This window comes from Elephas maximus, chromosome 27 (genome assembly GCF_024166365.1).
Source record: "Elephas maximus indicus isolate mEleMax1 chromosome 27, mEleMax1 primary haplotype, whole genome shotgun sequence".
In the NCBI taxonomy this organism is placed as follows: domain Eukaryota; kingdom Metazoa; phylum Chordata; class Mammalia; order Proboscidea; family Elephantidae; genus Elephas; species Elephas maximus.
In genome coordinates, this window is record NC_064845.1 from 19627802 (window position 1) to 19649390 (window position 21589).

The 21589-nt window shown below is 38.3% G+C and overlaps 1 protein-coding gene across 1 annotated transcript in view; it reads right to left on the reverse strand.

The window, feature by feature from the left end:
• Positions 1 to 21589, reverse strand: part of KAT2B (lysine acetyltransferase 2B) — a 105498-nt gene that overhangs the window by 10977 nt on the left and 72932 nt on the right. The window contains exons 10-13 of the mRNA XM_049871108.1: positions 19421 to 19629; positions 18322 to 18448; positions 9441 to 9551; positions 6224 to 6367 (exon numbers count right to left, since the gene is read on the reverse strand). Of these exons, the coding sequence (XP_049727065.1) occupies positions 6224 to 6367; positions 9441 to 9551; positions 18322 to 18448; positions 19421 to 19629 (591 nt within the window). The remainder of the gene's footprint in view (positions 1 to 6223; positions 6368 to 9440; positions 9552 to 18321; positions 18449 to 19420; positions 19630 to 21589) is intronic.

Here is a 21589-nt window from a genome sequence, read left to right on the forward strand (position 1 = left end):
GATTTTCTGTACTTTGTGAAAAATTCCTTTCACTGGAGTACTTCTGTGAATTCTTGGGAAGTGCTGCCCTATCTGGATCATGCTATTCCTTCAATAAATCTTTTTGCTTCAATTTTAACAGAAGCTCCAGTTTGCTCTTTGACATTTCTTGTGTCAGAAGTGGGATTTGAAGGTACGCTGCCTGCAGCAACCCCTGAGGATTCAAGGACAGGCTTCAGTACCAAGCGAGTTTGAGCTCACCACTCCACGAACTTTTTGGGAATCACCGTCAGGTAAAGAAACCTCTCGAATTTTGAGCTCCCCCTTCTTGTGTTGAGCTGTTTGAGATTTACTGAAGAATTCTGGTTTCATTTTGTCCTTGTCTGTCTCATTTTGTCTTGTCTATTTTCATTCTGGTCTTGCAAGAATTTTTGCCAAATTTTGCCTTTGCTAGTGGCAGTAGTCTGAGGTTCTTGATAATTTACTGTCCCTGAAGTTTTTGAATTTGTGGAATCTCAGGCTCTATAAGCCACAAAGAAAACCAAGGGCACGGGATGGACAGTAAAAACCAACAGGGTGGGCACCTGCTGCAGAATTGGTTAAAGTCTCATGTGACAGAATAGGCTGGGTCGAGGACAGTCCAAAGCATTAGGCTGCCTGCCAGCCACAAGCAAAACCTCATGCAATGAAAGGAACATACTGGTTTAACCAATACACTGTCAAAACTCCATGGCATTCCTCATCAGGATTTATTGAGTCTGAGAGTCCTGAACTTTGAAGAAATTCAAGCCTTCTTTGCAAACAAGAAGGGGCAACATGGAGTTCCTTTCTGGGACTCCTGCCCAATGTATGAACAACCATTGTGGCTCTGCTACCTGTTTGTGTCTATCTGCTTGGCATCATTTCACTAAGAATAGTCTGGAAAATATGTGGCCACTTTTTGGTGCTTTTGAATGATCTAAACTGAGTTTTCTGTTCAGTAAATTAGAAAAGAAAATCTCTTCAATTAAGCAGAAACAATGGGATGCTTATTTTAATTGGTATTTTGAAGTATAGAAGACGTGATGAGAATAAAATTGCTTCTCTACAGCATGTCTCTAAATTGACTAAACAAAATGAGAAGGAGTTGTAGTATCAGATTTCTGTTCCAACTATCCAAGTTGTCCTGGGACCACCTGCTCCTTTGCCAGCCACCTCTCCTTTGTATCCTCCTCTGCCTTCTGGCTCTTCTGATACTACTAAAGATTCCTCTGATAACACCAAGACTTTGCCTGAACTTCCCTTTTCCCCTTAAGGACCTACTTGGAACACAAAGCCTATTCCCAAAATGCCTTTTAAAATCCACCCCACTGCGGATATTGAGGATCCTCCCCAAATTATGTTTACTCCTTGGGTACACTCAGAATTACATAAAATTGCTAAAGGTTTCCCAGAACTGTGAGAAGATCCTTACAAGTCTGCTGAGGAATTTAGGTTTCTTGTTGAGGCTTACCAGCCTGGGCTCTCTGATTTGTATCAACTAGTCTACATAATAACTGGGTAAGGGAGGCACAATTGTGGTTAGAATAGGCTGAAGAAATCCCCAAAGTAGCTTAGCTCTAGGCTCAAATAAAACAGCTGCTCAACTGTCAGAAGATTCCTGGGCTATCAGTACAAGATTGCTAGAGGCCATTCTAAAAGTTTTCCCCCCAATCATAGACTGGACAAAAATTTGCTCTTGCATTTAAAACAAAAGATAAAAAATATCTATGATTATCAGACCAGATTATTTCAAGGGTTTGCTTAACATTCTGGGATTAATCCATCATTCCTTGAGACTACAGAAGCTTTTTTTTAATAATTTTTATTGTGCTTCAAGTGAAAGTTTACAAATCAAGTCAGTCTCTCACATATAAACTTATATACATCTTACTACATACTCCCACTTACTCTCCCCCAATGAGTCAGCCCACTCCCTCCTTCCAGTCTCTCCTTTCGTGACTGTTTTGTCAGTTTCTAACCCCCTCTACCCTCCCATCTCCCCTCCAGACAGGAGATGCCAACATAGTCTCAAGTGTCTACCTGATGCAAGTAGCTCACTCCTCATCAGCATCTCTCTCCAACCCATCGTCCAGTCCCTTCCATGTCTGATGAGTTGGCTTCAGGAACGGTTCCTGTCCTGGGCCAATGGAAGGTTTGGGGACCATGACCACCAGGTTTCTTCTAGTCTTGGTCAGGCCATTAAGTCTGGTCTTTTTATGAGAATTTGGGGTCTGCATCCCACTGTGCTCCTGCTCCCCCAGGGGTTCTCTGTTGTGCTCCCTGTCAGGGTAGTCATGGGTTGTAGCCGGGCACCATCTAGTTCTTCTGGTCTCAGGATGATGTAGTCTCTAGTTCATGTGGCCCTTTCTGTCTCTTGGGCTCATAATTACCTTGTGACCTTGGCGTTCTTCATTCTCCTTTGATCCAGGTGGGTTGAGGCCAATTGATGCATCTTAGATGGCCACTTGTTAGCATTTAAGACCCCAGATGCCACACTTCAAAGTGGGATGCAGAATGTTTTCTTAATAGATTTTGCCAATTGACTTAGATGTCCCCAGAAGCCATAGTCCCCAAACCCCCACCCTTGCTCCGCTGACCTTCGAAGCATTCAGTTTATTCAGGAAACTTCTTTGCTTTTGGTCCAGTCCTACAGAACCTTTTAATGCAGTATTCACATCTGCCCCAAATCTGAACTTTCAGCCCTTGTAAAAAGGCATCAGCTAGATTGGAAAGCAGCTCCCATTGCCAAGCTAGCCAATTAGCTCACAAACTTTCACAAGCTTTGGAGACTAAGCAAACCTCCAAGGCAAATAAGTTAATAGCCTGACAATTACATCAATTGCAATCTCCTAACCGGCAAGATAAATCCAAGCCCTTTGGAGGCACTAAATCCAAAATTTGCAACTATTGCAAGAAAACCAGGCATTACAAAAGGATTGCTATAAGTCAAAGAATAGTCAAAAGAAACTGCTTATGGAATGCAGGGGCTCTGAGGACACAGCAGGGGCTTTTCCTATGGTGGCACCCGCAAGGAGAAACTACCATATTAATGGAGAACCTTGCAAGTTTCTGGTTGACACTGGTGTTACACTTTCTGCCATTAACTCCTCGTGTTTACAAAAGCCCCTGCCCCAGAGTACAAAAACTTCAAAAGTGGTAGGGGTTACAAATCGAGAACAGACTTTAATTCATTCAAAACTTGTTCCTATATCCCTTGGCACCACTGAAGATTTAAATTCCACAGGATATGCTACCCAATCTAGATCCTTCTATTCTTTCAATAAATCTCTTTGCTTTAACAGAAACTCCAGTTTGCTCTTTGACAAGCCACACATGTAATTTTACATTTTCTAATAGCCATATTTTCTAAATGTCAAAACAAAAACGTGAAATTGTTTTAATAATATATTTTATTTAATTCAATAGCTCTAAAATATTATCATTGTCAGATATAATCCATAAAAAAAAATATGAGATATTTTACATTCTTGTATTCATAATAACCAAAACAAAAACCAAACCCACTGCTGTTGAGTCAATTCCAATTCATAGTGACCCTATAAGACACAGCAGAACTGCCCCATAGAGTTTTCAAGGAGTGCCTGGTGATCTAAACTGCTGAAATTTTGGTTAGCAGGTGTAGCACTTAACCACTACGCCACCAGGGTTTCCATATTCATAAGACTTCTAAATGAGAGTGCATTTTACACTTAATGTACATCTCAATTTTAACTAGCCACTTAAGTGCTCAATAGCCACATGTAGCTACTGGCTGCCATACTGAACAGGGAATATCCTAGTCCCTTGTAGTTTCACACCTGGATTAAGGTTTAAGAATTATCCCCCCTTCCCAGCCAGCACACACAAGCACGCACACACACACAAAAACACATAATTTCTTTTCTTCTCTTTTACCTGCTCATAGCACATTCATACTTTCTCAAATAGTAGCTTTCATCACACACATACTTACGATCCTATTTGTTCAAATGTCCAAGAATCTACTTATGTTGGACTTTGAGCCTTTGCTTCTGCTGATCCCATTACCATTACCAGACCCTTCCAGTTCAAAGCGTACCCCCCCACCAAGCCATCCCAGATGATACTAGGCCCTATGGATCCCACCTCTCCCTTCTAGTCCACACTCACAAATCAGTATTTAATTTTCCACTCTCTGGTTCACCTGTCTGACTAGTTTTCTCTCTCCATCTCCACTAATGACAATTATAGCTTATTCTGACAATTATAGCTTATTCTAGTATACTCTTAGGGGAAACCCTGGTGGTGTAGTGGTTAGGTGCTATGGCTGCTAATCAAGAGGTCAGCAGTTGAAATCTGCCAGGCACTCCTTGAAAACTCTATGGGGCAGCTCTACTCTGTCCTATAGGGTTGCTATGAGTCGAAATCGACTCGACGGCAGTGGTTTTTTTTTTATACTCTTAGGTGCTGGGAAATCCTCAATATATTTATACTGTTTGTTTGCTACAACCTTTAGTCTCTACCTTCCTCGAGAGGCTTTCAGAGTTGGAATAAATGATACTGTGAAAACATTTTGAATTCTGTAGAAGATATTACATGAATTCAAATTTATTACTGTATTATGGTGACTTCAGATCTCTTTCAAAAGAACTATGCTAACAGCTCCAAATCTCTATTATCCATTCAATGGTATATGTCAGAGACGGCAAGGGGCAAAAAAGGAGGGTGGAGAGGGAGGAGGTACCTGAGAGGAAAAAAGGAAGGGCGAGGGACCCATTTAAAATACCTCTGTGCTTATGGCTTTCCTCTTTATGTAGGAAAGGCCAACAGATTCCCACAATGTGAATTTACAGACCTTGCTAGTTTATACTGCTCTTAGTTTTTACTATGGAGATGAAGCTGTGCTGCTGGTGGGGAGATTGAGGAAAGAGCAGCTGACAAGAGGGTAATAGCTTTAGTTGTCCAGCAACATCTAACGTGGAATAATGTGCTGCTGAATTTGAATGTGCTCATTAAGCTCTAAAGAGAACAATGAAAAGAGCTAGCTTTTCTGAGAGAGAGAACCTTGTGCTTCTATTACTATCCAAGTGCCCCATTTGGAATTCTTTCTTAGACTGAATCTTTGACCAAGAAGCAACAGAAGTTTTTACTTTTTAACTAAAAAAAAAAAAAAAGACTTTTGCTCATTTCCATGGGAAGCTTAAGAACAAGTATGAGTCATGCTTAGTAAAAGAAAAGTATTTAGTGAGCACCTACTATGTACTGGACAACGTGTAAGGAGCTATATGTCTATCAATGTTGGTAATGCCTGACAAATAACTAAGAATAGGGATTAAGGAACATTAGGAGAAATTAGCAAATAAAAATGATTTTAAGACAGATACTTTCTTTGGTCATTCTCCAATAGAAAAAAGCATATTAGAATGAATAACAGAAGTATAAAGTGAAATTGACCTGGGATGATGCAACTTCAAATTCCTAGTTCTTGAATGCCAACCAACTGGAGGGACTAAGGAGGTGATCTTTAGGTTTTAATATTTGTTTAATAAATGGCCTTTGTGTACTCCCCAACAATGCTCTTTTTATGGTGCTATTTATTCTACCTTAGAGAAATTAAAAATACTATGTAGTCAGATCTATCAGTTTTTTTCTTTATTGCTCCTCTTCTAGTTCATATGCATAAAGGACTTTACCCCAATATCAGATGACAAATCACTTCATATTTAGAAGATAAAACTTTGGCACTAAGACAAATACCTATGTAAGATGATGAATAATTAAAATTCAAGTACATAGATCAAACCAGTGCTATAGAAGCAGTTTGATTTGCATGTGTGCTGGTGGAAGAGGGCTGGATAATGGCACCAAGCAAGATGTTAAGGCCTCAGTAATGGTCATTGAAGAATAGTTTGAAGAGAAAGTAAAGAGATAAGATTTGGAAGGATGCTTGAGGCCAGAATTTTAAAGGTCTTGAAAGTGAGGTTAAAATATGTCACTATTGAACAAGAGTCACAATTGACTGGACAGCAGTGGATTTGTTTGTTTTTCATATTGACCCTCCTAGAAATGGTGACTGGCAGAGAAGACAGGTTAAGGATACCTTCAAAGAAGAAATCTAGATAAACCGTAACAAACTAAGATTATGATATCCAGTAGACTTGTACATTCAGAACCCAACTAAATGCAACCCACCCCAAATAAGACTGGCCAACAGAGAAGGAACATGTGCTGGCCACCTGCTTACCTCCTTCTGTTTTTTAATGATGACAGAAAATTCTGTGTATGGGATCCGTGGATTTAGCTCACATCCCATTAAAGTGGCTCCTTCATAATCCTTGATGTAGCCAACATATTTGGTTTTAGGTATTTTAATTTCTTTGGAAAAACCCTGCAAGAAAAAAAAAATGCATTCATGCAGGCAATGTGCACCAAATATCTATTGAGTACAACTATGTGCCAGGCACTGTACTAGGCATCAAGATATGTATCTTTTAGGTCCTTGTCATATTGTTCTGGGGAAGGTTAGCACCTTGAAAACCTCCAAAAAAGTTTTAAAAAATCAGAAATCAAACTATGTAATAAGAAGCATGACAACATAAAAATATGACCCTAGTAAAACACAGAATTTAAAAGTTTTAAACAGAAACAGCTATTAAGCAAAAACAAGGTTTAATTTTATGCTCAAAGGTATAATAAACACGATTGATACAAATTTTCCCCAAAGTGGGGAGGGGGCCCCCGGGATTCTCGACAAATCAAAAATTAACATTGATCTCAAAGAAAATGTTGAGCTGAAATTAAAGTTGTCAAAAAAATTCAACAATTAGAAATTTGATGCTGTAAAAATGAAATCCCAACTGTACAGGTAAGAAACTTTCGGCCCATCATAATGTGTGGTTGTTTTAATGATATTAATGCTTTCAAATATATTTATATCCATACATTATGCTGTAATAATGATGCTACATGGTGTATATACACATACACACACAATGTATTATATACATATATTATAGATTCAAAATTATAAATGTAATTTTCCTTAAGGCGTGTATTTCAGTTCTTTGCAGAAAATGACTTGGACTTCAGATCTATCGGCAGTGGTTTCCTGCTTCACCTTTCAGCAAAAACTTATTTTCCCAGTAATTACTGCCAACGTCTTCAAAGAGGGCTACAGAACAAGTAATTTAAGAACCACAGCTAAGATCTCATTTTTGCAATATAGTTACAGGCTAGAAAAGCTGATGCCCAAGTTCTCAGTATAGTAACCTCAATGACTTCTCTCAAATGACTTTTATTATAAAAGTCACAAACGTATCCCAAAGAATAAGAAAATAAATAGGAGCTTAGTTAGCTGACATCAAAGCAAGGAAAGCTTTCTTGTCATATAAGGAGTTCTTTTTTCTTAAGTTACATTTTATACAATAAAATCTTAAAAATTCCATAGATTAAAAAAAAAAGTCAATCAATATTGAACCTAATGACAAAAAAACAGGGAAAAAACAATTACCATAAAATAAAAGGATAATATCCTTTCGTGCAAAAAGTTCTCTTTAATGCAAAAAATGTACCTTAATAGAAAAAGAGACAAAACACAATGAATTGGCAATTCAAAAAAATGGCAAGTGTCAGTAAACATGAGAAAAACAAGTAAAAACTCACAATGATCAAAGAAATGCAAATATATACAATTTGTTACCTACCAAAGGGGTAAAAGAGCCCTGGTGGTACAGTGGTTTGGAGCTCAGCTTCTCTAAAAAAAGGTCAGCAGTTCAAATGCACCAGCCACTCTGTGGAAACCCTATGGGGCAGTTCTATTCTGTCCTATAGGGTCACTATGTGTCAGAATTGACTCAATGCAATGGGTTTTTAAAGGGATAAAAAATATATACTTCCTAATTATCAGTTCCTTTGCTGAGCCCTCATACATTGCTAGTGAGAACAGAAATTGCTACAGTATTAGCAGTACATAACAAAAACCTTTAACATGTCTGGAAGCAACTCCACTTCTACAGATTTATTCTAAGTAAATTATCTCAGATAAGGGTAACATGCACACACAAATTCACACAGGTACATTTCAATATAATAAACACCTAAATGCCCCAAAATGGGTATCGGTTAAATAAATTACTTTTTAACTATACAACGACATCCCAGAGAACCATCAGAAATTTTAAGGAGCAAATAATCAGACTATATATTAAGTGAAAAGGATAAATAAATAAATTGCATATTCAGTATGGCCCATTTTTAAAAATGTATTTACATACACACAAACACGCACACAGAAAAATTAGAAGGACATATATAAAAAATAAAAATGTTAACTGTCAATTTCTCTAGGTGGTAGGACTATAAACAATTTTTTCTTCTTTGTGCTTTACTCTATTCCCCAAAATTTCTACAATGGCCGTACATTAATTCTGTAGTCAGAAAAGTAAAAAAAAAAAAAATTAAGAATTATAAAGCACTATATTAAAAATAATACCCATCCAAACTGTTAAATTGCTGTATGTTTTGCTGTGTATATCATCAACAACAAAATAAATAAAATTTTAAAGTAATAACACATCCAAAGACTAATCCTCAAAAAGCTATGCTGAAAACTTCTGATAGGAAAGAAGAAGGCAGCCAGCCTCCCAGCCTGCTATGTGCCCTAGAACAGGGATTATCTCCACCCGTTTCTAAACTTCAGGACTTCCCCTCTCCTGTCCTCAGTGGAGGGCTTCCCTGACTCAATCAGTTTCACTCATTCATGGACAGCTCTACGTACCCAGGACTGAAAACTCACTCCAAATTTCTCCTTTGGCTAAGAGTATCATATTTCAGAGTGTCAGGCTCCAATATTATACTTCATTTATGGAAGTTATTTATTCATTTGCTCAATAAATACTTAGTACTTACTATACGCTAGTCACACTTCCTAATCAAGTCTGGTATTTCCTTATTTCTAAAGCTTGAAACCAAAAACCAAACCCACTGCTGTCAAGACAATTCGGACTACAGCAACCCTATAGGACAGAGCAGAACTGCCCTATATGGTTTCCAAGGCTGTAACTCTTTACCGAAGCAGATTGCCACATCTTTCTTCCACAGAGTGGCTGGTGGGTTTGAACTACCTACCTTTTGGTTAGTAGCCAAGTGCTCAACCACTGTGCCACCAGAGCTCCTAACTCATTGCCATGGAGTCCATTCCAACTCACTGCAACCCTACAGGACAGAGTAGAACTGCCCTTAGTGTTTCCAAGGAGCGGCTGATGGATTCAAACTGCTGCCAAACACTTAACCACTGTGCCGCCAGGGCTCCACCAGGGCTCCCAGGGCTTACAAAATAAATGTGTGTCGTTCTTGTAAGTAGGAAACACTGGGAGTAAACACTTATTTAGATGGAGGCTACCTGAGGGCATATTAAGGAAAGGAATAACAAAATTGAAGGTGTTGCATGGTGGAAGACCTACCTGTTTCTTGAAGTACCCAATTGCATATTCATCTGCATATGTGAGGAAGTTCAAGATGTCATGTTTTATATGATATTCTTTCAAGTGATTCATCAGGTGTGTTCCATAGCCCTGTGGGAAGTTAGTATACAGACATATGTATTAGGTTATGGAGAAAAGAAATTCCTACAAATTCACCAGGAAATGTTGGCAAATTTCAGAGTTTGTACATTAGTTAATTTTAATACATTTTTACCAACCAGGGCTGTTTTAGAAGGAAATATAATACTACATTCTTTCTTGCACTTTTGAAAATGAGGTACAAAACAAAAAATTCAAAATTCTTGGATCAAGATACAACCATCATTTGAAAATATAAGTTTCTGGTTCTTTGAAAATAACACACCAAGACTATAAGATGCTCCCCAAATGCAGTGCTGTTGAGTTGATTCCGACTCATAGCTAGCTCTTCTTTAATCCTAAAAACTCCCTGATGAACACTAACATAAGAGTTTTTAGGGTAAATGCTGATTATGAATACTTGGTAGAACCTGAGATGGAAAGAGCTATGTAAATGAAAAGTGCTAATCTTTACTAGAATATTTACTAATCCAAGTGTCTGCTATATATCACAAATCCGCAGACCTTCTAACTGTGTCATCATACACACATAGGCTTATCGCCTGATCTTATCAGGCCTTTCCAAGCAAGGTCTGAGAGCCCAGAATTTCACGAGTCAGTCAGGAGACATGAGGAAGTAACTAAATACTGTAGACAATGTTGAATAAATTAGTAACTGGAATGTGAAAAAAAATATATAAGTAGCAGGTTTTTCAGTGAGGTGCAAAGCTTTTTTTTTTATAAATTTAATGTGACTGTTTCAAAACCTCGTAAAAAGAGGTGAAAGTGAACCCAAGCATCCAGATATAAATATCTTCACATAAATATTCTGGAATTTGATGGCACAATTTTTTTTTTTAAGTTTAGTCTGTGTATCTCTTTTATTATTTTTTATTCTGCTTTAGGTGAAAGCTTAAAGAGCAAATTAGTTTCTCACTTGATAGTCTGTACATAAAGTGTTTCATGACCTTGGTTTCATTCTCCACAATGTGTTAGCACTCTCCCCATTTCTGCCCTGGTTACTCCATTTTCTTTCAGCCTGATTATCTACCTTCCTGCCTTCACATCTTATAATTGATTGTTCTAAGGAGTACTTTCCTCTCAGGTGTTATCGTTTATCTTATGTGCATGCCCACTGTTTGGCTGGGAGGTGATCTCCAAGAATGGCTTCATTTCCAGGTCAAAGGGTGTCTTAGAGCCATGGTCTCAGGGGCTCCTCCAGTCTCTGTCAGACTGCCAAGCCTGGTTCTTTCTGTGAATTTGATTTTTTTGTTCTACGCATTTCTCTCACTCTGTCCAAGACCCTCTGTTGTGATCCCAGTCAGACCAGTTGGTAGTGGTAGCCAGGCATCACCCAGTTCTTTTGGTCTTGGGATTTTGTAGTCTGTGGTTCATATGGTCCATCAGTCCTCCAGACTAACTGCTCCCTTGAGTCTTAGTCTCCTTCACGATCTCTCACTCCAGACGGGAAGAGACCAATAGCTGTATCTTAGATGGCAAGCTTTCAAGACCCCAGATACTATCCACCAAAGTAGGATGCAGAACACTGATTTTATGTACTATGTTGTGGATGGCAGACTTTTCTAAAGAAATGTGCTCAGAGACATGACCTCAAGAATCGTAGTCCCTGAAGGGCAGAAGGATCTTTGGAAGTCATCTGATCCACCTCCTTATTCCAAGTGAGGCTAGAAGACTCTCTCTGTCCTGAAAAGGGAATCTGCTCGAACATCTCCAATGAAGGACATTCACTGAGTCTTGAGATAGAGCAATCCATTTTTAGGCATCACAATGGTTGGGAAGTTCTTCCTAATGTGCACCTGAAATCTAACCCTTTTGTTATTTCTATTTGTTGATTTTAGTTCTAACAAAGGCTCAACCATGCTTTTAACAGCTATTCCAGCCCCTGAGGATCACGGCTCCCCCAAACTCATGCCCACTCCTGCCTTTCAGCTTCTAAGCCAAGCATCATCTAGGCTTTAGTCATTCCTCATGTGGCATGGCCTGAAGACTCTTTATCAACTGGATCAGTTTTTTTCAGTGCTTTTTCCAGAATATCAATGCCCTTCTAACGCATGAATCCTAGGACCAAGCATAATAATAATCAGGAGTCAGCCTATCCGTTGAAGAAGAACACTATTAACTTCCTCTTCTGGAAATTATTCTTCTACTGATGTAACCCAAGGGCATATTAGCTTTTTCCAACCATACCACAATATCACAATAATGACACACTTTGAATTTCAATAAAACTCAAAGACCAATGAAATCTCTCCTTGAGAAGATGGTAAAATAGGGAAGATAAACGTTTAAACATACAACTACAGTATGAAGCCACATGTGGCTACCGAGCATTATCATATTTTTAAGCAAATAACAAGCTTTCTACATTTGGCTGCCAACCACACCCTCCCTCCTCAAGGTAGTTTCATAAGTACCACTATTTCAATTTTTTTCATGTTGCTACAAAAAAAAATTAGCGTAGCACCTATGGAAATACTTCACAAGGAGAGGGCGCGGTTGGCAAACAAACACAGAAGGTGCATGTTATTTTAATAAAAATACAACAGTACAAATTCAGGTGTGCTGTAAGTGTAAAATGCACACCAGAGGAGAAAAGTTTCATTAATAAAATTTTATATTAATTGCATATTAAAATGACACTATTTTGAACATATTAGGTTATATGTCTACTCTGGTCATTGAGTCAATTCGGACTCATGGTGATCACATGTATCTACTAGAAACCCTAATATTATAATATGATTTGCATTTAAGGCTCACATTGTATGTCTAACGTGCAGCACTGGTACAGAGTGATGCATTTGTACTTAAAATAGAGAAAAAGGATGTAAGGTACTGAACTGAGTGAGAGGAACACGGACAAAAGGAAAAGAAGATGTTCAAGCTAAGCCTTAAAAGAGTTTGTCAAGGGGAAAATAAGGATAGGGATTAATTGGTAATTTAAATGCAGGGGAAAATAAACCCTTATAAAAGTATTACAAGAAGATTTACGAAAACATGTACTTATAATCAAGGGTACAGAAAAGCTTCTCAAAAGAAAATATAAAATGCAAAGGCATAAAGGAAAAGGTTGATTATTAAATCGACTACTTCAAATCTCAACACTTCTTAAAATACTATAAGCAATTTGAGATGCCATAAAAAAAGGACAAATTAGGAGAGAACAGTTGCAGCATACATGACACAAGATTTAATATCGAGAATACATAAAGCCAAAGAGGGAAAATGTAGAACAAAATTTCAAATTTTCATGGACTCTAGACTTTCTGGAGCCATGGAGGCTGGATGAACCCCTGAGATCATCTTTAAACCTTAAACTAAAAACATCCCCTGAGGACCATGGTCTCGGGAGACATTTAGGTCATCTGGCATAACATAGTTCATAAAGAAAATGTTCTACATCCTACTTTGGTGATTAGCATCTGGGATCTTAAAAGTTTGGGAGCAGCCATCTACTATACATCTATTGGTCCCGTCCTGTCCGGAGCAAAGGAAAGTGAAGAAAATCAAAGGCACAAGGAAAGTATTAGTCCAAAGGGCTAATGGACTACCTGAACCACGCCCTTCACCAGCCAGAAGAACTAGAAGGTGCCTAGCTACCACCATCGACCGCTCTCACAGGGGTCACAATAGAGGGTCCCTGGCAAAAGGGGAGAAAAATGTAGAACATTCAAATTCACAAAAAAAGACCACACTTACTGGTCTGAAAGAAACTGGAGGAACCCTTGAGACTATGGCCCCTGGACACCCTTCTAACTTAGAAGTGAAGCCCATCCTGAAGTTCACATTTCAGCCAAAGATTAGGCCTATAAAACAATTACACACATGAGGAACATGCTTCTTAGATCAATCAAGTATACAAGAACAAATGGGCAACACCTGCTCAAAAGCAAAGACAAGAAAGCAGGAAGGGACAGGAAAACTAGACAACTGGAAACAAGGAACCCGAGTGGAAAGGGGGAGAGTGCTGACACACTGTAGGGATTCCAACCAATGTCACAAAACAATTTGTGCATAAAGTTTTGAATGAAAAACTAATTTGCTCTCTAAACTTTCACTTAAAGCACAATTAAAAAAAAAAAAATTCCCTGAACTGTTCTTGAAAGTAAACAATAATTTAGTTTAACTAGTGAAAAATGCCTGCCTTCAGGATTATGCTCTTTTAAAGAACTATCTATATGAGATCAAAGTGACAAAAGCAACTTGAAAGATTAGAGAGAAACTTTAGAGGGCTGTGAGTTTATGTTAATGGTGGAGGAACAACTCAGAAAAGCAGAGTGAGAATGGTTACACAACTCAAAGAGCACAATCAATGTCACTGAACTGTACATGTAGAAACTGTCAAATTGGTGTATGTTTTCCTGTGTATATTCTCAACAACAACAAAATGAATAATACGAAAAAGAATACATAAAGATCTTCTAAAGATCAATTCAAAAAAGGAAAGACAACCTAAAAGAAAAATTGTCAAAGGATCTGAATTAGTTGACTGAAAATTTTAACAGCCAAGAAATAAAAAGATGTTCAACCTCAATAGTAATCAGTATTGTGTCATGAGACACAATACTTCACTCAACTGCATAGCAGATATCTTTAAGCCTGACGGCACCTAGGGTCAGTAAGGATAGGGAGAAATGGTACCCTCCAACACCGCTGGTAAAAATGTAAATTGGTAAACCCATTGGGAAGAGCAATCTGAAAATAATTTTTAAAATTTAAACTGCCCATATTTATTCACACAGCATTCTACTTCTCAGTGTCCAGAAAAATACTTCCAAGCAGAACACTGTTTGTGATTAAAAAAAAAAAAATACCAGGAAATAAACATAAATGTCTTTCACAGAGAAATGGTTTACATAAACGATGGGACATTCACATTAGGAAATACTATGAAAAAAACAAGTAGGTCTTTATCAGCACAGAACAGTAAAATTTCAGAAATGATGGAAATATTCTTTATCTGTGTTGTCCAAAACAGTAGCCACTAATCACGTGTGGCTACTGAGTACTTGAGTGACTGAGGAACTGAACTTTAATTTTAATTGATGTCAACATAAATTTAAATCATCATACATATACACTAAGGTTGGAAGATCTCTAAGACTTCATGGTAAGCTAAAAGAAAAAAAAAAAGGCAGAGCAATACTACAGCATGAATTCCATTTATGTAAACAATGACCAAAAAAACCCACAGTTACCCCTTACAGGTAAACTTCAATGCATGTACATCAATAGAGAAGCACCTGGAGGGATATACACCAAGCTGAAAATAATGAGCTAGGAAGGGGAAACTGGGATTTCTGCTTGATCTGAAAACTTATTTGTGTATTATTTGTGTAATTAAAAATTATTTTAAAAGAAAAATGAAAAAAACTGAGGGAGACAAAAGAGTTGGCTGGTGGAGGGAACCTCGTGTACCTAGGAATGGCAGCATCTAGAAATGAGTAAAAAACGTGTTTTCTGGATGGAACTCATTTTACCATAGATGTGATCAATGCAAGAGAGCTAGGCTTTTGTTATGTACACCATCCTGTAAGGGTTAATAGAGCTAGAAAATTTATAGCTCTTTACCTCCCCTTCACCCAAAATCCAATTATTTTACGCAAGAAGAACAATGATGTTTCTCTCAAAAAACGCTTTTTAACATTCCAGGAAATTTTCTAGACTCAAAAAAATTTTTTTTTTTTTTTTTTGAGAGTAGAGGCTGTGTCTTTTCACTGAACCCACTGTGTATCTAACAATGTGCCTGGCAGTGGTGGTGGCTTAAATGTTCTTTGGTTAAAGAAGCGGTAACAACATTAAGCTATTGTAAGTAAAAGTTTAGAATTTAACCCCAGAACTATTTTCCTTGTTTATATGCCTTTATATTTAACTTTCCAAATTCGGTAACTACTGTGTTCATTTAAAACTATATTATGATAAACAAGCATTAGCCATGTTACTTTAAAGTTACATATAATATCAAGTCCAAGTAGTTCTTAGATAGCAAAGACATACTAACACTGGGTGATGCACTTCAAGTAAATTCTCTAATATTATCTTGCTTGTGCTTGAGCAAAATATATAAATCTTATTGCAAGCATTTAAGGGAATTTGTATGTAAGCTTGATTCTCTGAAACGACACAAATTTTAAAGTACCATTTAGCCAAGAGTTTTAATGTACTCGAACAAATTTTTTTGGTAAATGTCCCTTATAAAATTTCTCTCTTCACAGGTGCTACCATCCTGGAAGGAGCCCTAGTGGCACAGTGGTTAGGAGCTACAATTGCTAACCAAAAGTTGGCAGTCTGAGTCCACCAGCCACTCCTTGGAAACCTTATAGGGCAGTTCCACTCAGTCCTATACAGTTGCTATGAGTTGGAAACAGACACAATGGCAACGGGATTACCGCCCCAGAAACCAGTTCAGTTTTACTCCTTGCTGGAGCAGAAGTCCACAGAGCTTTCATGGGAGTCTATGTCATTTAGCACTGATAAGTCAGCAAAACTCAGTAATCTTTATTTTAGACTCTGAGCCTGCAAACGTGGAAATCTCGAGGGCAGTCTCCTGTCTCAGGAGTTGTTCATTAATCGTTAGTTAATGACACAGGACAGTAAAGAGACCAGTAAATTAATAGCTTTTTTTCCCATTCCTATTCCTACTAAATAGCAGGTTCTTACAACGATTAAAAAATATATAGATATAAATACATGGCTTTGGTCAAATTCATCCTTTCTATTCAGTTTAGAAAAACTGTCTTCATTTTCTAAAGTTACAGTTCAAGCCACTTATTTAAGAAGTGATTTTTTTTTTTTCTAGTTCTTTCTACTAAGTCTGTGATGTTTGGCCACCTTCCTTCAAGTCTTCAGAAAATTACATGGTTTAGGAAAAAAAAAACAAATTGCCCTTCTGGGATATAATAAGACAAAGTGCCCAGTTCATATTAAATGCCTTTAGTTTCTCTCTGGTGTCCCTAAAATGGTCCAAGTCAACCTTAACCAACCTCTCCAAACAAGCTGCCTGGTATAGCTATCTTTGAAAACAAAAATCATGCAATTTTTTTCTGAAATTACAAACCAAGGAAATTTTCTCACTCCTCTCCCTATGACAAGTCAAACAATTTTCTTTTTAGGTTGAGTTCCTAAACTCTGGACCTTTGGATCTAAGTTTCTCACTTTAGCAAAAAAAAAAAAAAAAAAGAGTCATAAACACAGGAACAGCACTATCTAAAGACATACTGTCAGAATTCTTGAAAAAGAGCCAGAGAAATGTTTTAATTGAATCTGGGTCTTCACCTTCCTCAGTCAGAATGATGAACGTGAAACTGATTAATTAGTGGTATGAGTCAAAGACAAAAGCCCCACTTTTGCTTTGTGAGAATAAACACATCACAGCTGCTAAAACTGGCACTGAGAACAGACAGTAAAGATGTTAATAAAAGCAAAGGTACCCACAGTACTGGCTGTAGCCACCGAGCAGAGAATGATACCTTCCAGTGACTTATTTTTGGTTTTCATAAATGGCATTGATTTTCTGTAGCTGAAGGAGGGAGCGATTTCCTTAGACATGCAGTGACTAATACAGGAGCCGCCGGCCAACGAGCCTGTTAAGTACTTGAAATGTAGCCAGGCTAAATTGACATGTGTTGTACGTGTACAATACACACTTGATTCCTCATCAATATCTCATTAATATATTATTATGTCATCACTGATTCTTCTTTACATTGAAATCAAGTTGCAATGATAATATTTTGGATATATTGTTTAAAATAAAGGAGATTTTTAAATCTCTTTTGCTTTCTTATATTTAATATACCCAGCCCACCCAGTGCCGTAGCTAGCAGAAAATTCAAAATCACATATATGGTTCACATTCACAGCACGTATTTTATTTCTCTTTGACAATGTTCCTCAGACCTTCCAATGACTTTTCTCAGCAACCATTTAATTCTGAGCTACTTATCTTTCCACCGCTCACAACACTTCTGTACGATTTTCTTTAGGGCACCCAAAATGCCAAATAAGAGAATTCTAAAGACACATTTCTTAGTTCTCTCTTCATAAGAGCAAAAGAGTAGTACACTACAAAGTCTAGATGAGAGTTCTGTCTATTGGGAGTCTAGTTTATTCCAGCTAGACTAGAATAAATAGGGGGATAGTGTAGGGACCCACGCCAAGGACAAGTGGGAACATACATTAGCCACATACACACACATACCACATTCCAAACTAAACATGAGTATGTCTGAAAGTCATTCACAGATTTTTTTCAAATTTTTCACGTCTTCTTTATAGAGTATCTTTTTTAGTCCTTGTCCCCTCTTTAAAGACAAGGTCATAAGAAATCTTTCTGAAGTGTAAGCTGCCTAAGTTATCTTCCTAATCCACATCACACCATATCCTTCCTCAGTGGTTCAACATCTCCAGTTGTGTGTGTGTGTTTGTTGAAATTAACACTGAACATTGAGATTTATTTTCAAACATCCCTTCATTTGCCATAGACTGTACCTGACTTGCATGTATCCGATACATGGTATCTCTGGCCCTTGCCCCAGGCTCCCACAAATCCTTAGAAGAACCCACCCCACTGGCAGGTGGAACCATTTACTCTTCTCATATACAGACAATACACTCACAGTGAGAGGACTCTTCTCAGGAAGTCCTGGGCTCTATTTGAAACCTCCTCTGGGCATGGCACAGAGAGACCTTCCCAAGTTCTGCAGCTTTAGTGAGAAGCCCCACTTTCTGCTTTTCTTCTAAAATCTTGGATTGCCCTTACCTTGACTTGCTCATTTGAGGTTACAGCACAGAAAACAATCTCTGTAAATCCTTGGGTTGGGAACATACGGAAACAGATACCACCAATAACGCGGCCATCTTTAATTAAAGCGAGGGTTTTGTGTTTCCTGAAAGAATAAGATTATGTCAGAGTTTTACCTATCTCAGTTATATAAATATACTTTTAGAGGTATTCTTTATTAATCAAGAAAAGCAGGGGAGGGAGGCAGGTCCTGAGTGTCTAAGGAAAACTCCTTCATCTAGCTGCTATCTCACTGGACCAATCTTTTACATGGACTTTTTAGAGCAAGCTTGCCTACACAAGCCTTCATCAGAGCTTCCCTCAGAACTAAGTGCAGTCACCTAGACTAGTGTCTGAGCTTTACAAATAATGAACAGAGTAGAGGTGGAAATGGTATACCCAATGCCAAGGGACACAGAGTGGGGGGAAGGTAGACTCAGAAGGCATGGCCAAACACAGCATATGTTTCTGAACAGTCTAATCTTACTCAGAAAAATTACAGAAACATTATGAAAAACAATACAAAATTCACATGCATGACAGGAGCCTGTCAGACTTTTTCCCTGTCTAAAATATCACTCTGATTTGTCACCTGCATGGGTAACAGTCCACATAGGCTGTTGGACTCTGTATGTGAATATATATTCAGTTAGAGAAGTTTAGGTATTTACTTCAAAAGGCAATGGATTTCCAGAGTTAATCTGTCTGATATCCCAAAAATTTTTCCTATATTTGGAGACCCATGCAACAGTGGTACCTACTTAAGATACCAAGACCATGAATGTTTCTACTACGAAGAAGGAGAAAATCTTCCAGTATTACGTTCTCTCAAGTGCTCTGTATTTTGTCACCAGCAATGTAAAATATAGAGCTTCATTATCATCAACAAGTTGTAAATTTTTGAAAACTTCAGCTAGGTGTTTTAGACGTGGCAAATGGCTCAACACAGTTCTATATCTACTGCATGACAGGAGGCTGCAGGATTCGGTGGGTGACTGTGGCTCACTTTCACTATCTAAGTAGTTCCCATTTCATTTAAAAAGGACACAGGAAGAAGGAAAAACAAAGCTCCACTTACGGGTCAAAGACAAGCCGCGTGATGTACTCTTTTGGCATTCGAGGCAGCTGATGGGAGAACACGTTCTGTAGGCCGACCAGCCACATCAGGATCTTCTTGTTGGGTTTCTGGTTCAGGGAATTGCCGACTACGTGAAATTCAATCACACCTCTGCGTTCTTCTAGCCTTGCTGCTTCATCCCTTGCCGAATGGGCTGACAGAAAATTGGTCTGGGATGCAGGAGATGGGAAAAAGTTACATGAGTGTCTTAAGATGGTTCTTACATCAGACAGTGGGGGTGAAACATATCAAAGCTTCTCTTCTTTGTTTTGTGGGTCTCCAGGGTCCTGCATGCACACACACACACACAGTTATGATGACAAAATAGAAAAGGTAAGTAAAGCATTTTGAAAGGTCAGAATGTACATGGGTGATATTTGGTTTAGATAGGCAGCAAGCACACTTTCTACAGAGGGCCAGATAGTAAATATTTTAGACTTTGCAAGCTACAAGGTCTTTGTAGCAACTACTCAACTGCTGATGTAGCATCAAAATAACCTTAGACAATATGTAAACTAATGGATTTGGCAGTGGTTCAATAAAACGTTATTTAAAAAAAACAGATGGGGGCCAGATTCGGCCTCTGGGCTATTATATGTCAACCCTGGTTTAGAGCATCCCCATCTAACTGAGCTTTAAAAGACCCTTGAGATGCCAGATCCTAAATTCTCATTCTAGGCTCAATAGTGACAATCTTGTCTATAATATTAACATCTCTTTTTGGAGGACAGTTTTCTTTCCAGAGGTATCTCTGGGTGCCACAAATGGTTAAGCACTCAGCCACTAACCCAAAGTTTGGAGGTTCAAACTACCCAGAGGCATCTTGGACAAAAGGCCTGGTAATCTAATTCCAAAATATCACCCACCAAAAACCCTATGGAGCACAGTTCTACTCTGAAACACATGGGGTCACCATAAGTCAGAATCAATGCCACAGCAACTTTTTTTTCCTTTCCAGAGCAGTATTTGCTGACTCATACTCGACCACAGCTGACAACACAACCTTGTATTGTCACTTTATGCTCCCCATCCTATCTATTCCACCCAGTGGCGTGAAGGTGAATGCTCAACCAACAGCTCCCCAGTGAAAAAAACCCTGATTTTCAGTATTTGAGGATTTTCGCGGTCTACAAAAAAAAAACTTTTTTTTTTTTTTTTTTATAGCTGGCTGCCCAGGTTAAAGGCTCCCACCTTGGCCAATTTCAAACTTCAAACACATTTAACAGCCAGCTCACAAAATCTCAGCAAATGAAACAATCAGTTTGTGCACCAGTGCAAGCCAACTCCAGCATGCTACTAAATCAACCCAACAAATTTCGAAATGAGTACCAGCGTCTCCGTTTTACGGCTGAAAAACGAAAAAATAAATTAAAAACAGAGCTCACCTACTCAGTGAAGTTACCAAATCCCTGAAAAACAAGTTAACAAAGCAGGCTACCATTATCTAGAAGGAAATAGGAAGGACAATTTTATAAGATTTTTCCTTCTCACATCATTCCATTTCTCTGAATTATCCTCAATACCCTAAAATTAATACCTAAGGAAACAGAAAAAATTGAAAAGCGATACTTTAATCTAGCAGAGACGCACTAAAAAAAACTTTAAAAGATGTTTTGGAAAATAAGCTACAAGCTGTTTTATAGCAGTAGAAATATCACTGCACCTCTTGGGAGCTCCCAGAAATGTCTTAAGCTGTCCTCCCCCACATGCCAGGCCATGAGATAACAGCAGTACTCTTACCCAAAATGCTTTCCTTGAATTTAATCATGTCAAAATAATCAGACAAATCCAAATAGAGGGGTATTATGCAAAACTAGCCACCAGGACTCTTCAGTCAGTCTTCTGAAACTCTAAAGAGGGGTGGGGAGCCAGTTTAGGGTTAAGGAGATAGATAAGAACTAATATGACACAAGACTCCTGATGGAACTTCCAGCCACACCAACAAATGTTACGTTGTTGTCGCTGCTGAATGCCGTGGTATTGATTCCAGCTCATAGCGACCCTACGGGACAGAGTAGAACCGCCCCACAGGGTTTCCTAGGCTGTAATCTTTATGGGAGCAGACTGCCAGGTCTTTCCTCTCATGAAATGGGCTGTGGGTTCAAACTGCCAACCTTTCAGTTAGCAGCT